Genomic DNA, 16226 nt, shown 5'->3' with positions numbered 1-16226 from the left:
GGTTTGCTGAAGTGCAGAACTGTAGTTTAAAGTGCTGGGAAGACAGTATAAGCAACAGGAGTTACTCAAGTTGTCTTGAACTCATATGCCATAGTGCACATACTCTCCTTTTCAAAGGAAGTGATGGACAATCCACAAGAAGAGTCCCAGCAGGAAGCTGCATTTATGTCTCTTCAAAAATATCAGAAATAAAACTCCTGCCTTTGTAGGGGGAGAAAACTCACAAACATAAGAGTAGTGGATGACCTTAATGTACAAAGGGTGATGAGTTCATATCCCAGACAAGCTTTTTAACTTGCCTACAAAGTGGAAGCTGCTGATTGAACTGCTTCTCCCTGGTGCCTGTGCCTTGTTTGTATGATCCAATAAAAGTAAAACTTAAGGAATGACAAAAACATCTGGATAACATTAAGAGAAAACAGAAGGATAGAGGAGAAACAATGTAGCAACGATAAGCTGATGCACAGATATAAATTACTTTGGGTATGGATGCTGTCAAAATAAAGTGAGTGAACAATTTTACTTCATAGGAAGTCAGTAGTTGGCTGCATTCCTCTCTAATTCCATCTGGCTCAGCATTAGCTGAGTTTTATTAATCCAAAAACTGTTTAAATTTGTCCAGATATTATTGCTGCATTGCTCAGTAGTTAATGCATCTCTTGCAAACCAAGGTGCCTCTAATTTGCAAAATGACCCTGAGAAACACTTGGTAGCTTGCATTATTTTAGAGAAACATTGCACAAACCAGCCTGATTTTTGGGGTGGAGAGGGGAAGCAGGAGGAGATGTGGGGTGAAAGTGGTTTTAAAAAAAAATAATCTTTTTCAATCTCTCCTGGATTCTGGTCTACTCTTTAATCAGTTCTCAGCTGTTTTGAGGCCATGTCCTGTATAAGTCTTGGCATTTCCTAGCACAGAAGGTGTTACATCAGAAGATATGGACCTTTTGGACTGGGTCCAGAGGAGGTCCTTGGACAGAAGGATGGAGTGCTTCTCCTCTGAGGAAAGGCTAAGAGAGAAGAAATTTAAGCTAAAAGAGATAGATTCAAACTAGATATAAGGAATAAATTTTGTTTAATGAGGGTAGTGAGACACTGGAACAGGTTGCCCAGGGAAGTAGTCGGTGCTCATCCCTGGAAACATCGAGCAACCTGAAGCAGTGGAAGATGTCCCTGCTCATTTTGAGAGGGTTTGGACCAGATGACCTGTAAAAGTCTCCTCCAAACCAAACTATTCCATGATTCTATGATTAGGAATTAAACTGTGCAAGGGCAGGGAGTGTTGCATGTATGCACAAACAGTCTTGTTCCAGCTGTTTGAAGGGCATAAGGCAGGCAAGAATGTGTTGATAACAACAGCAATGACTACAGAGAAATTCATCATTGGTGCAGTTAGTGAAGAAAGACATGCAAGAGCCCAGGTGAGGACCCAGTATATCTAAACCTTTACTGAATCAGCACCAGAGCCTCATAATTTCAAGGATAACCAAAAAGTTACCTAAAACCTATCAGCTGTTAATACTTGCTCATAGTTATCTTTACCTTATGCTTCATCAGCTAAAATGAGGAGTCTTAACCCTCAACTGAATTCCCCCTTGTATCTCAGGAATTGCCAGAGTATGATAGCTCCTTTGGAGGAATAGAATACTAGGCCAAATATGTTAAGATTTGGCTTTCTGCCTTTCTTCTCAAGACAGAGTTGTTTCTTACCACATGGTTACAGGAGAGTTGTGGCATAAGAACAACTCTGTTGTTGCTAACAGACACACACTGGGTAAACTTGGTCTCACAGTTTGAAGCAGCTGAATGTCTCCATGATTGTGCTTATGAACTCTTGGCACAATCCTGCTACGTACATTATTTAATATACACAAACCTGCCACCCTCAGGCTCTTATTTCTTGAGGGTATTGCCATAGAGTATGTAACACAAACATGGTCACAGACTGATTTTGTGAGGCTGAAGTGTTGCACAATCTAATGAAATACTTTGTTAGTTGTTCAGGCCCAAATGTGAACTCTGAATCGTGAAATTGTTCTTCACCATCACCACTATATTTCAGGGCACACTAACCTTAGTTACATTATCCTATCTCCCAGGCTAATTTACTCTGACAGAGACCACCTTTCTAATATGTGCCCCACAAATTATTAATCTTTAGTAAGGAAGGCACTGCATGACTTCTAAGGCATGATTAGGATGAGGTATATTAAGAATAACACCAGAAATCATCTATTGCTTTTAGGAGTCTGCAGACCCTCCTTCTTCCCACTGCTTTTAGCAAGAAAAACAACTGTAGGAAAAAATATTTTGAATCACATAAAGTTTATTTACTTAGTAAAGTTATATTACAGTATGTACAATTTCTATTTACATATACACCTTTCTAAGAAATGAAGCACCATATGATACAGTTAGTATTTTAGAGGAATTTACAGATCTGTTATTTTTGCATCCAAATAGTTATATCTACAGACTTACATGGAAAAGAACCAAGTTCTTATACAACACTGACTTCAGTTTGTTTTGGATTAGACTGCTAGTGAAAGAGAAATTTAATTGCTGTCAGCTATCAACCAGCTGTGCTTCAGGATGAGAGATCTTACCTATGCCATTTCAGGGCCTATGTGCAATCTTAATCCTTAGTTAGAGATATTGACAGAAAGTACTTTATAAGTGGCAATAATGTAACTCTTCCATCAGTAAGATTTTTACTGTCATCAAAAAACAGAGTTTCCTTAAAAAGCAAAAAGAACACTGCTGGAGTGTTTATATGCAGTATAGAAAGTGAAGTTAAAAGCCTGGAAGCTTATGTGATGCATTCCTCAAGGAATACATTTACACTCAAGAAGCCCAGTCTCACACCACTGAAACTTGCTGCATGATCCCCTTAACTCAAGGGGAAAGTCTAGCTGTTGGCTTTGCAATCTTTATGCCACCATCAAGATAAAAAGAAGGCTCTGTCCAAGGTACAAAATTTCCTTAGAGTGAATAAAAGACATTTGGAGCGGGCAAATGTAAAATGAGGTATTTAATAAACTATAGGGGGAAGAAAAGCACCTAGTTTGAAAGACCATTCTGAAAAATATTTTAGAAGTTTCATATATGCAATTGTTACATTCACGTGATTGTGGGACAAGTTTTGTATGAACTGCTTCTCCTTTTAGTGCTACCTAATTCATATTTTTGCTTCACTAGAGGTGGGATCTAACGGCTGGAAGAAAACAACGTTACCCTGCGGACAGTTGCTGTGGCAGACACAGGTGTTGATGACCATCACCGGCTTTGTGAGGGCCTTGCCCTGGGGGCAGCGGAACTCCACCTGCAGGGTGCTGGTGCTGTGCGGGGTGCAGCAGCGCCCGTCGCTGCAGAGGCCGCAGTAGCGCGGCCGGTACGCCTGCACGCTCCTGCAGCGCCGGAACTCGTAGCGAACCGCGCGCGCCGACTTCTTCATCCGCACACACTTCTTCCCCTTCTGAGAGAAACACCGACAGACAGCCATGCATCATTGCCTAAGCATTTAACAACTGATGTGCGAAGATAAAGGTCTATTCTGAAAATTTAAGTTTGTTGTCTTTATTCATTCAACAGATAGAAGACTCTGCAACTGCTTTCACCTTGTCAGATCTGCTCTTCGACACCAGCATGGACCGGTAATGAAAGACAGATCATTAAAATCCACTCTTGTCATCCCAGACAAGCTCAGTCTACATTCATTAAGAAACAATACTCTGCTGAAAAACTTTGCAGATTAGTGTAGCTCCATCAGAGAATCAGCAAGTCAAATGAGCAAGTTATAGGACCAGATTCAGAGGGAAAAAAAGAGGCTAAAATGAACTGCAAAAGTCTTCACTCATTCCTGTGTCTCAAGATACAGCCAGGTCTACAACCATGCTGTTTTTAACAAATTATTGACTAATTTGTCCTTGGAAGTCTTCAATGACAGAGACTCCATATTTGCCCCAGACAACCCCAAGAGTTCACTATTCTTACTACTTGGAACATTTTTGCTCATGTCTTAACTTTCATGCAGTCTAAATTCACCATTTCTTGTTATACCATCCATGGACTCAAAACAGGCTGCAATATCTGAATACAGTTGTGAGAACACATCTCTCTTCCCTTGCATTTAGAAGTTCAGTTCTATCTGGTTTTCCCTAGATGAACATGTTTTCTAAACCTCTGATCATTCCTGTTAATCTCCTCAACTCCTCCCACATGTTTAATCTCCTTTACAAAACATGGTACTTAAAACTGCAGAGACTGTTCAGCAAAGGCCTTAGAAATGCTTTCCAACACTCAGAGGATTTCATAAATTGATGGGCCTCTTACCTAGCTATGTTATTCTCCCTGATAGAAACACTTGCATAATATGTTGAAGAAAGTCTTCTCCCTTAGATTTATATATATATATATTTTTTTTTTTAACATCAGAAATGTCAGTGTTGGGTTTGCTTTTGGAAAAAAAAAGACATCATAAGGATTAAGATAAGGTTTAATTTATCAAGCAGACATTTCACACATTTCTCTGCTGTTCCAGATGCTCAACAGACTAGAAATCTGATATATCCATTCTATATCACTGAAATTCTGATGTACAGGGTACAGGAAGTACAGTTGCATTTGTGGGAGAATAACATTAGACTGTGTGAACTGTCAACCTGCACATGCAATACATGTGATCTGTCTGGGATGACTTAAATTGTCATAAAATCATAGACCAGTCTGGGTTGAAAAGGACCTTTAAAGGTTATCCAGCCCAACCCCCCTGCAATGAGCAGAGACATCTTCCACTAGATCTGATTGTTGCGAGCACTGTCCAGTCTGACCTTGAACATTTTTGGGAATGCAGCATCGACCACCAACCTGGGCAACCTGTTCCAGTGCCTCACCAACCTTAGGCTACAAAGTTTCTTCCTTATATCTAGTCTGAATCTACCTCTTTTAAAACCATTAGCCTTTGTCCTACCATAACAGGCCCTACTAAAAGTTTGTTCCCACCTTTCTCGTAGGCCCCCTTTAAGTACTGGAAGGGGCTAGAGGGTTTCCCCAAAGCCTGCTCTCCTCCAAACTGAACAACTCCAACTCTCTCAGCTTTACCTCACAGGGGAGGTGCTCCTGCCTTGGTGGCCCTCCTCTGCATTAACTCCAGTAGTCCATGTCTTTCCTGAGGGCCCCAGAGCTGGACACAGTGCTCTGGGGGGGTCTCACCAGAGTGGAGCAGAGGGGCAGAATCAGCTCCCTTGGCCTGCTGGAGGTGCAGCACAAAGCTACAGAGTAAACACAGCAAGTCTAATCCTTTACCAAAACCACTCAGCCTGCTGCACTTGTGCTAAAATGTGTATTTATCTACAGCTGCATCTGGACCATTGCAGACTGTAGTATTGCAACCCTGGAATTAGAGCTGCAGAGATTCTGCTGCCTTGCCTCACTCTCTGCAGCATACCTTATCAGATGCCTCTTCATTTTCACAAGGTCTTATCACGCAAAGCCGTGTCTGCTTCACCATTTCGCACTGTTGATTCCTGTTGGTAACGCGGGTGGAAAAGCCCATTCCACAGCTCTTGGAGCAAGCACTCCATTCTGTTGTCTGCTCAATACAATTGGCACTTGAATCTGACACATCAATCCCAAGTGTGGCATCTTGCCTGTAGGCTGGAGACAAAACCCCACAGAACTTTGTTAAGAAAAACTCACATGAAACCTTAATATCTAATTGAGCTTTATCATATCTGGGAAGGAACAGGCAAGACAAAAAAAAGGTCCAAAATCCATGCTTTTGATAGGATTTAGAAATTTTAAAGGCTGGTTTTTTAGGAATTTTGAGTAGTAACTTCCTACACCTGAAAAAAAAAGAATAAAAAAAAGCCCCAAACCAGAAAGGTGCATATCAGTATAATCAGAAAGCATTTAGATTCTGTTCACCCAAGTCCACATCTAGAAGAATTACTATAAACTTTTAAACCACTTTAGAACCCTAACAGATTTTTATTCTTCACTCTAACAGAAATATGTAACAAATCTGTTCTAAAGCTATGTCATAAAAATATTTTTATTAAGTATAACTGAAGAGAGGCTGAATGTTTTATCTAAACTAATGAACAGCATGGAATGAAAGTCCTTTTACTCCTGAGAGTCATAAAGTCACTCCATCTTGTCAATTATTGACAGACTACAGGCAAGGTGATGGTGGAGAGGCAGGAGGGAAGTAATTTCCAGGGGCTATCACAGGTTCTTAAAGCCATGGTCAGAGCTGACCTGCCCCCATGGCTGCACCATGCAAATATTGCTAGGGCATAGTTTGGTTCAGTGATTTGCACAGCAGCTAAACCACAAGGAGACAATATAACTGAGCCTCAGTCACAGCTCTTGCTGTTAAGCTCCTCTACAAGAGCCTTTCTGCCTTTTGAATGGCAAGGATCCAAAAAAGGTGACCTCCCAAGCGGGATGGTCATTGCTAAAAGAATGCAAAGAATTCATCTGTAGGCATCTTATGGATTAACCTGACACTGTCAGACAAATGGAAGAAAAGGAAAGGTAATAGAAAAGTGTCAAACTTTTTGTTTATACCTTACGGGCTTTACAACTAACATTTCATAGCACACAAAAGCTACTCAAGCTTTTCTTCCTCAATCCTTTCTCACTTGTTTTTTAAACGGATTAGCTGAGTTTTGGCATAACTGCCCAAGATCACAAAGAGCAGTGACTGGAAGAGAATGCAGTATCCTTCACTCTAAGTAGAAAGTTACAAAATTTCATGTTGAACTAATAGTATAATTTAAGGGGGATGGAAATATAATTCAATAGAAAAAAATGAAAATAGGGAAAAAAACTGAAAAAGGGGAAAATATTATCTAGCTTTTTTAAAAGCCTGAGTTCTGCACTTTGGAATGGGTTGGGTTTTCTTATGTGTTTATAACCACTGCCTCTACAAGTACTCTAATGTTTTTAATGCCATCAATAAACACAAGGACTCTAGCACAGACACGTTGGAATTCACTGGTATTTTATCTACCATGCTGACCGCTTGTAAAACCTGCAGAATTCAGAGGGGGGGAAGTGTCTTGTAGACTAAGATGTTATAATAGTCTGTATGTTGAAACATATTCTTACAGAGCAACTAGCAAGACCGCAGCCTGTTGTTTTGGGGTGTTTTTTTTTTTTGTTGTTGTTTTTAACCTTGGTGTGGGAATGATTGAGGATTAGAATCTTATCCTTGTTTTTCTTCTGGTCACAAAACTAATGTGCACCAGATAAACAGAAATTTAAGAATTGGGAACTAATTTAATTTACTTTTAAAACTGCTATGCATATTCATCCTCTGAATCTTTCTTTTACCTGTTGACCTCTGTCTTGATTGATAACCACTAGTATACCTACTAGTCCCACTAGATCAGAAAAAAACCCGACCATACAAGATGCCTTAGATCTGGCAATCCTGTGGATATTTTCACGATGATACCACCTCCTGCTCACAACGACTATGATAACTAATTTTAGTTTCCTCACCAGCCATAGCAAAACCTCCCAAAATCACTTCATCGTCAGGGTCGCAGACCCACTTCTCACAGCACTCTCCAGGGACTTCGACTTTCCTGGGGAAGGGGCAGTCGGGGCCGGGGAGCAGCAGGTCCAGGTTGCAGCGGGGCAGGCAGCCGATCTGGCCGTCGCGGCAGGTGCACTGGTACTTGCAGCTGGGCTGGAACGTCTCCCCGTTGCGATAGATCATCCCATCGAACACGCAGTTGTCTCCCTCCAGCACTAGCGGGAAAAGGGGAGGCATTTCGCAGAGGGCATCGTGCACTCCCCGGCCCTCCCAGACGGGGGTGCTGAAGATCCGCCGCTCCGCCGGAGGGCAGGCGGAGAGCGCCGGGCGGCGACACCGCGGTGACACCCGCAGGGACACCCGCGGCGGACCCGGCCCGGGGAGAGTCTCCCGCCGCCCCCAAGGCCGCCCCATGCCGGGGCTCCTCCGCCCGTCACCTACCCATGCAGATGCCGGCGGCCGCGCCGTCCTCGGGGCCGCGGTCGCAGTAGAGGCCGCTGCTCTCGTCGCAGGGCAGCAGCGCGGAGCAGCGCTCGCCGCGCTGCCGGGCGCACACCAGGCAGCAGGAGCAGCCGTCCAGCACGGCGGGCACGCCCGGGGCGCAGCGCGGCGGCTCGGCCGGGCAGCGCCCGTCGCACGAACGGGGACACGCCGGATCCCGGCCGCTCACCTGCGGGGACGCAGCGGCCCCGGCGGCCGCGTCACGGGGCCGGACCGGCCGCCGGCTCTCCCCGGCAGCCAGCCCCGCACTTGCCTCGCACTGCCGGAGCAGCAGCAGCAGCAGGAGCAGGGCGGGCAGCTCTTGCCCGCCGCCCGTCACCATGGCTGGTCCTGCCGCCGCCTGCCCGCCGCCCGTTCGGCTGTGCCGGCACAGCCATTGCAGCCGCTTTTATAGAGGCCCGGGGACCCCCTCCCCCCCCTCCGCCACCACCCCCGCACGGCGGGCAGCGCGGCCGGAGGCGGGGAGCTGGAGCGGGGCAGCGTGAGCGGCCGGGCCCGCCGCTCCCCCCGCTCCCTCCGCCACCTTCCCGGCGGCGCCGAGCCGCTGTCCTGCTGTGCCCTGCCCTGCCAGACCCGGCCCCGCCGGCCGCGACCCTTCTGCATGGAGCGGGGGCCGGAGGGACCCCCGGGGGCAGAGCCGGGCCCTGTCCGTGGCCGGGCTGGCCAGCGCTTCCCCTGAGGGGGCTGCAGCCCTCAGCCGGTCCCCGCGGCCCCTCCGCCCCTGTGCCCGCAGTGTCCATCGCCAGGGCCGGCACTGCGGAGGGGCACGGCGCTCCTCGGCTCCGCTCCGCCGTCTGTGGCAGTGCCAGCATGGCTGGGCAGTGCCTGGCGCTGCAGACCCGCGCCACAAGCCGGGCTGGGCTGCTCCTGGCCCCGGCCTGAGGCGTTTCGGCCTTGGTGGGCACTGAACTCTTCCGTTTCAAGCCGCGGGCGCTGTTCTTCACCAGAGCGGTGCAGGTGTGCCAGCTGATGGGAAACGCTGCACAGGGAGCCCTCCCCGCTCTGCGACACGGTGCGGGAGCGGTCACAGTCACACAGACCGTACACGGTGTGTGCAACACGCCTGGCCTCAGGAATGCTCTGTGGAAGTCGCTCCAATGCTCTGTGCTGTTATTTCAGGACAGATTTAAGTCCAAGTCTAAGGGAGACTAAATCTGTTAATGGGTTTTAGTTGTCAGGAATTGCTTTCTGCCTAAGTTTTCTGACAACTAAAACCCATTAACAGATTTAGTCGCCTTCTTGGGTCTTGCTAGGATACAGATATTCTTTATCGTTAGTTGTCTCAGGCAGATAATATACACTGGATTCTGTTATGGCTTGTTAAAGAGAAAATATTTGAAAAGCAAACAAAACTTGTCGACAGACTAGTGAAAACAAGATCTCTTTTAAGTTTGAGACAGAATACAAGTGGTATCATGAATTTACAAGGCTGCTGTAGCTCTATACCAAAGCAAAACACAACACCAGAAATGGCAATACAGAAGTTTTGGGTTGGATGACAGTGACCATTCCTTTCTTGCTGCTGAGTGGCAGCAGCAGGGTTTCTGGAAAAGCCTGGGCTTCTGGGGAAAGCAGACTTCACTGGTGCAGGAACATGTCATCTCTGGGTGTGTATTGGCCCTTCATTTTCGCAGTCACAAATAGCATGGGCAGCCGAGGGCAACAGTGGATTGTTCAAACATTATTAGCAGCTTGGGGATGAGTTTGAGGTTATTTGAGTCATCCACTGCTAACGGGTAATTTGCCTTCCTTATCTCCTTTTTTTTTTTTTTTTTTCTTCCTTGATTCTTTTCTTCATCTCTGACTCAGGCAGTCAGTGCAGCCACTTTTTACAGCACCTTGCTTGTGAACAAATAACCAGTGCTCTTGGCCAGGCAGGAAGACTTCCTGAAAGCAAGCAAGGATGTTTCTGTAGTTTTCCCAGAAGCAAGCCTGTAAGCCAGAGGGCACATGCAAGACTTGTTTTTGCCCATCTCTCTGTTTGTGAACCTGCAGAGGTTTTCAGTGCTGATAATCATTCACAGTCACTGAAAGTTTCCTTACCTTTCAATGAGGTTACTTCACACCAGTCTTTAATATCTTCTGGTGTCTAAAGAAAGGTTTCACCCCGGAAAAAATGCAGAAAAAGTCAAAGAAATGAAAAAATATTTGCCAGCACGCTTAATTTGGAAAAAAATGTGTTTAATAGATTTATTAAAGCTCTATTTTTTATGAACACTCTGTTTATGAAATACAATTTATGAAAATGAGATTATGCTATATTTTGGTATAAATAGGACCAAATATCACTTTCTGGGTATTTCAGTTCCTCCATGCATAATTTGGAGTCCATGGAACTACCAGTTCTCAGATGCTGCTTTATTTTAGTAACTGAATCTTTTTGTTTGTCTTGTCTTACAACTTTTTAAAGTGTGCCATACAGTTCTTATCATATGAAAGTGGCCTTTGTTACTTCTCTTAGAGTAAAATAATGATCACTGGAGGGGTTTCATGCTAGCTCAGCTGGCAATGAATAGCATTTATTCATTATATAAAATTAGTAAGTACAAATAAATATTTTAGTTTCTCTGTGTTTGCTTTTTTAAAAGAACTGTACTTAAGTGAGTTAATATTTGGATTGTCACCTTGGCTGTAGCTGTTGCAAAGAGTAATCTTTCCTAAGATGTAAAGAAATTAACCTCTGTTCTTCACTCTGCAGGGAAGCGCAGTTGGAGAACAGTGTTGAGAGGTGTGAGTTCAGGAACAGAGCCCAGCAGCAGAATTTTAGGATTAAGAATATACTTAAAGGTTTGTCTGCACCATCAAAGTGCTGGAAAAAGCTGTATCTAAAAGACTGGAAATAGAGTTACAAATAAAATTGGCTCAACTATTAGAGGGGAGTGGTTGACCTGTAACTATCCATAGGTGTCAGGGAATATATCAAGGATGACAAAAATTCAAGCATTCATAGTGCTACCCCTCTTTTTCACGCCAGCTGCCTGTGAAAATCATTGCTTCACAACATGTAGCTCCACAAAATTATCTTCCATTCTTTGTGTATGGCAAGCAATGCTATTTTTAGAGTAAAATTGTCATAAACATCATATCCTCCACTTTCTCCTGCTGTTTCATCCTACCATGTTTTACTGATAAATATAAGGTGGGTCATTCAGCACTTGTCCTGCACTGTCTCATAAACAATAACGTCTCTGGTAGTCTACCTCATAAATGGCAGTATTTTTCTAGAAAATATTGCAGATTTTGATTTTTAGCTATCCCTTCCCAGCCTAGCTGACAGCTGCAAGTTCCTAACATCTGTTTGCATTATTAATAAGGCACATGAGCTACACGTGGAACTGCCCTTGTGACAGAGAAAGGGAGCCGAGTTTCATCACTGTGGGGGTGTGATTGTTTATTGCACACCACCCCCATTTCGGGGTGTGTTTTTGGCAGGAAAAGCCAAGGATAAGAAGGGGAAATGCTCACCTGGGTGCTCATCCTTCATCACACAGCCCCTCTGCCCCCACCGGCCCCGGTCCTTCCAGCCCTGCCCCAGCTGTGACCCCAGCTCCTGGTGCTGAAGGACAGCAGCCATGGCCAGACACGGCTCGTGTGTGCTGTGACAGGGACAGCAGGGCCACTGCTGCCACCGGGGATCCACGTGGCTATGGATGTTCCTGCTGAATAAACCAGGCTGGTCAATCTTCCCCATAGTGCTGCACCCACTGTCTTCTCTCTTCAGAGACATCCTGCTTCAACTGAGAGACACATATCCCAGGAAAGCAGGGTTATTCATTGATTACTCTGCTAACTCTACATTATTTTAAGTAGGATTTAAGTTCTAATTATTTTTAATGTCATTATCAGAATTAATCCCACAGACCTAATCATGGTTGTGCTTATGAGATGAAATTAAAAGCATATTATCCTTTTGCCAATGGAATAATTCTACTAGTTTTTACTTTCTATTTTGTGTGGTGGCCTGCAACTCCACTGAATTTATGCTATGATAATATGAGTTTTGCAATAGTAAGAGTTGTGCAAATGACAGTGACTTGGATTTTAATTTTTTGAGATATGCCTTCTGTGTCATTCATAAAAGAAAGAACAGCTTTAGCAAATAAGAAATTTGGGGGAAAATGTTGAAAGTAAAATATTTTAGAGCATTATTTTAAAATATTTTACATATAATTGAAGAAAATTTTGGAATTAAATAACCTTGCATTTAAAATCAAAACATTATTTTAAAAATGCCAGAGTTACTTATATGGGAATGGGGAGTTGCATCACTGAGTCAGACAACTCTATGTGCTCAAAAGAAATTCACAAGTTCCAGTTTCTTCTAAAATGCATGTTCCACCAAAGAAGCTTCTTTCCCCCCACACCTATTTCAGTTATAGATCCTGCTGGGAATACTTACAGCACCATCAGCAGGTGAAGTTATTACACTTGGCTTTGTTATGGCTTTTTTATTTTGGGGAATGTATGAGGAGATGTAGATGTTTATCAAAAGCTATTATTACTTGCTCATTTATAATAGGTCCCAATGTCAAAATGCTATGGTGCATAGTAAGAAATGTTCCCCTTTTTAGTCAGAAGGTGGCAGATGCTGTGGTTTCCTGCAGGCTGAGATTTTTAGAAGAAAGACAAGAAGCACAAACATAGCATCTGTCCTGTTAGAGATAGTACAAATCATGTGAACAGTAGGGTAGGAATGGCTCATGTCCTCAGTGGTTTGAGCTGTCTTTAGAGCAGATACTCTGTACACACTAACTAGCTTTTGATTGTTATGCCCCTGGAATTCCCTGTGCCCTTATGGCCATAAACCATTATTATGTGGGCAAGAGTGGGGTGACAAAACTAAAAGTTTGAAGTTTAGCTACATGAAGTCACATAAGGGCTATGCTACAGCCCTCCAAAATGATGTTTTTACACAAGGAGCCTGAGGGTAGGTGCTGCTTTGGTATGAATGCCTGATCAGTATATCAGGAGGTTATATTCAGCAACAGGTTAGTGACAATTTCTACTCTCTTGGGAACCAGAGGGGTGACATTTCTGCCAGAAAAAGGTCATTAATACTTGCTCACAAAACAAATGAAATAGTCTTTATTTGTTTATTTATTTTGGTTTTAAAATTTATTAAACCTAAATATATAATTATATTTTTATCTGAAATTACCAGATTAACATTACTGAAAAGAGAATCTAAGATGGGCCCATTTTACCACATGAGATCATAATGGATAAACAGAACTGGGGAAGTTTTCCTTTCTTCATTCAACAAATGAAACTAATTTCAGAGGGCCAACAAGATCCTTGAGGAATGTGTCACCTAATTTCTCCTTTGAGAGCTTCAGTAAGAGATCCATGTGGATTGTGTCGGGTTTCCTGGATGAAACAGCTGTTAAAGAGTTTCCTCACAGATTGCTTTTGAGAATGAGACTTATCTGTGTGAGCGCAGGCAAGAAAAAAATGCTGACAAACTGAAGAACCTAGTGGTACTAAAATGGGTGTTCTGAAATCAGAAAATTTGTTCAGCTGAGTGGGATTCCCCTATCTTTTTTTTCCTTCACTAAAACATAGCCATTTTTTAGATCATGTGTGACATAAATATGACTGATGAGATCTTAATTCAGCTAAGAGTTCCAAATATTTTCAAGTAACTATTGTTACCAAATTTAGGGCTGTTCTTTGAGCTTATTTCCCATATCCTCATTGTTCTCTGCCAAGTGCTGAATAATCTGGCCATAAGTACTGAGAACATATTTTATAGTTTTCATTTCATTTTCCAGTAAGCTTTAGTCAAATTTTTTTTGGTAATAACTGAGTAAGAAAGAACTTATCCTGGGAATGAGCAGCTCCATAGGGTTTTGAACTAGGAGAGCTCTGAATTAGAAACTCTAAACTTCTGAGAATGTGAGGTGAAGAAAACAAATGAAATACAAACACACTGGGCCTTCTTAGGTTGAGCAGTTTTTCTAGTCTCTCTTGTTCCTTTGCACTGTGGGTACAGAGTCAGTCTCAGAAGTAATTCCTATAATTTATTTTAAGGTTAAAATTAGCTTCTGCTCATAGAGCAAGTGAGTAGCCAGAAAAGACAGAGAAGTGTAACAGCAATACATTCCTCCAGAGGCAGCTGCACAGTACGAGTGATCTGGAGAGTGCACGACAGCCCCCCTGTCTCAGACTGAGAAGGGCAGGGGCACTGAGTGACACACAAAGAGGGTTGCATCAGGGGCATGCCTGACAGAAGATGCCCCTTCTTTAAGCTGGAATAATTTTGAAGGCCATACATTTCAGTTCAGATATATGATTTTGAGGATCTATCATTTTTCTCAGTCAGTAACACGTTGGCATTTTCTCCATCATCTGTTCTGAGTTCCTGCATGGCTGTGAGTTACCTATATTGGGCTGGCAAGCTAGATGCCCTTCCAGGGAACAGTTCCCTTCCATAGTTCCTGGACCAGTTGTCTCATCTTCCCAAAACCTCCTTGATGTTTCTGCAAGTTAATAATACTCGTGGGGAAATACTGCAATTTGGCCCTATGATAGCCAAGCCTTTATTGCTGGCACTCCAAGCAGGTTTTTTCTCCTTCAGACAGCCATGTGATACCAGCACAGCATAACATCTAACTGCACACACAGAGTGCTGCCAAAGGAAACACTGCATTGGGCTTCACCCACAGGAGTCACACAGTCCCAGCACTTTATCAGCCATCCAGCAAAGAAATCGAAGACATGAGAGATGGAAGGAATGATTGGTCATTTAATCTCTTTTTTCTGTTTTTGCTGGTCTGGTTGCCAGGGAGATACTGTATTAAAAGGAGTGGTCCACATATTAGCTTCACTTCATCATGAAAACAGCATTTAAAAATAAAGTTTAAAAATACTTGTGAACTGAAAATATTATCGTGTCATTGTTTAGCCAAGCTCAAATAATTTAATACTTTCAATATTCCATGTAAATTATCTTCAGGCCTTTTCTGTGTTTCTTTAAATCCTATCCAGGTTTTCCTACTGATACCCCTATAGGAGGAAAAAGTGTATTTAGATCAGCTTACCATTTTTTCTAAATCAAATTCAGGGTCTTGTTTAACAGAGAGTGCTTTAACACAGTTCATGCCCTCTTCCCCTGTTCTTATTTTGGTCCTTCTAAAAGGCTTCCAGGGCAGACTCTCTCTATTTTCTCTTTTATGGAAATGGAAGATGAATATGAATTCTACTAACTTTTCCCCCTTCCCATATTTTTTCCTTGATAACATGCAATACATGTACTTCTAATTTGAAAATAAACTCAGTGCAAGTATTTGCTGAAGTTAGCATGACAGTTGCTTGCTCTGTGAAAGTTACCAGGAATGGAAAGAAGGTAGAGAAATCTGTGGATAAAATTTGAGATGAGTTTTTGAAGCCTTCTTTCAAAGAAGAGATTTAGGAGGGATGCAGGATGTCCCAGATTAAAAGTGGTCCTGCCTCTTTGGGAAGGGAAACCATTCCAGGGCAGGGCTCAACCTGACAGTGTGTACCATACACCACTGCAGCTTGTTCAGCTGGAGAACAGATGCAAAGAGAATGGTGTGGCTACAAGGGAAAAAATCCAACTCAGCTGCTTGTTTTATTAGTTCAGTTGTAGAGGTGGTGTGACAAGAAACTCCAGGGCAATGCTTCTAACCTCAAATTGCTGCATCTGACAAAGCTGGAGGGAGCACTGGAGGGAATTTACCAAGATGAAAGCACTGGAGAGGTGGTAGCCCCTGATCTGGTGCATAATGCTGTGTCTGTGAAATTAAACTACTTCTTCTAGCCTTGAAAGAAACTGATATCCCTACAGAATAACATTCCCATTTGGAGCAATATAACCTCAACATTTTTGCAGAGGAACATGCCTAAATTCATCTGAATTTAGGCATCATCCCATTTGTTTAATGAGTTAGCACAAAGCTAATTAGTTAAAGCAAATACTAAGCAAACATGAATGTTAAGTTTTCTAGATTATTAGTGGATATAGAGTAATGTGCTGGAAATGTGATCAGCCATTATCTTCTGAGAGTCCACACAGCTGATGGAGTAGACTGAAAAGCATTTCTGACTGTGTAAAATGACTTCATTGATGACATCAACGTTACCCCCTGCTTCTGGAGCACCCTGCATTAGTATTCATGTACATCTGTACTCATGGGCATTTGCAATATAATTGTATCCTTCT

General features: G+C 43.1%; 1 protein-coding gene across 1 annotated transcript; it reads right to left on the bottom strand.

The window, feature by feature from the left end:
* Positions 1-2305: 2305 nt before the first annotated feature.
* Positions 2306-8467, bottom strand: CCN3 (cellular communication network factor 3). Its single transcript, XM_079301809.1, has 4 exons — positions 7985-8467; positions 7507-7758; positions 5444-5652; positions 2306-3472 (listed from the first exon to the last, which is right to left on the bottom strand). Exons 1-4 carry the CDS (start codon positions 8364-8366, stop codon positions 3176-3178), a joined length of 1140 nt encoding a protein of 379 aa, XP_079157935.1. The 5' UTR covers positions 8367-8467; the 3' UTR covers positions 2306-3175.
* Positions 8468-16226: the final 7759 nt, after the last annotated feature.

This window comes from Erithacus rubecula, assembly GCF_903797595.1.
Source record: "Erithacus rubecula genome assembly, chromosome: 3".
NCBI lineage: Eukaryota > Metazoa > Chordata > Aves > Passeriformes > Muscicapidae > Erithacus > Erithacus rubecula.
The sequence above is the reverse complement of the archived record's forward strand: the minus strand, read 5'-3'. Positions and strand labels throughout refer to the sequence as shown.

Excerpts from the sequence above, each read along its gene's own strand:
- CCN3 (XM_079301809.1), bottom strand. The coding sequence starts at position 8,366 with ATGGTGACGGGCGGCGGGCAAGAGCTGCCCGCCCTGCTCCTGCTGCTG. Across the intron at positions 7,759-7,984 it reads GGCCGCCGGCATCTGCATGG|TGCTGGAGGGAGACAACTGC; the intron begins GTAGGTGACGGG and ends TTTTCCCGCTAG. Across the intron at positions 5,653-7,506 it reads GGGAGGTTTTGCTATGGCTG|CCTACAGGCAAGATGCCACA; the intron begins GTGAGGAAACTA and ends TTTTGTCTCCAG.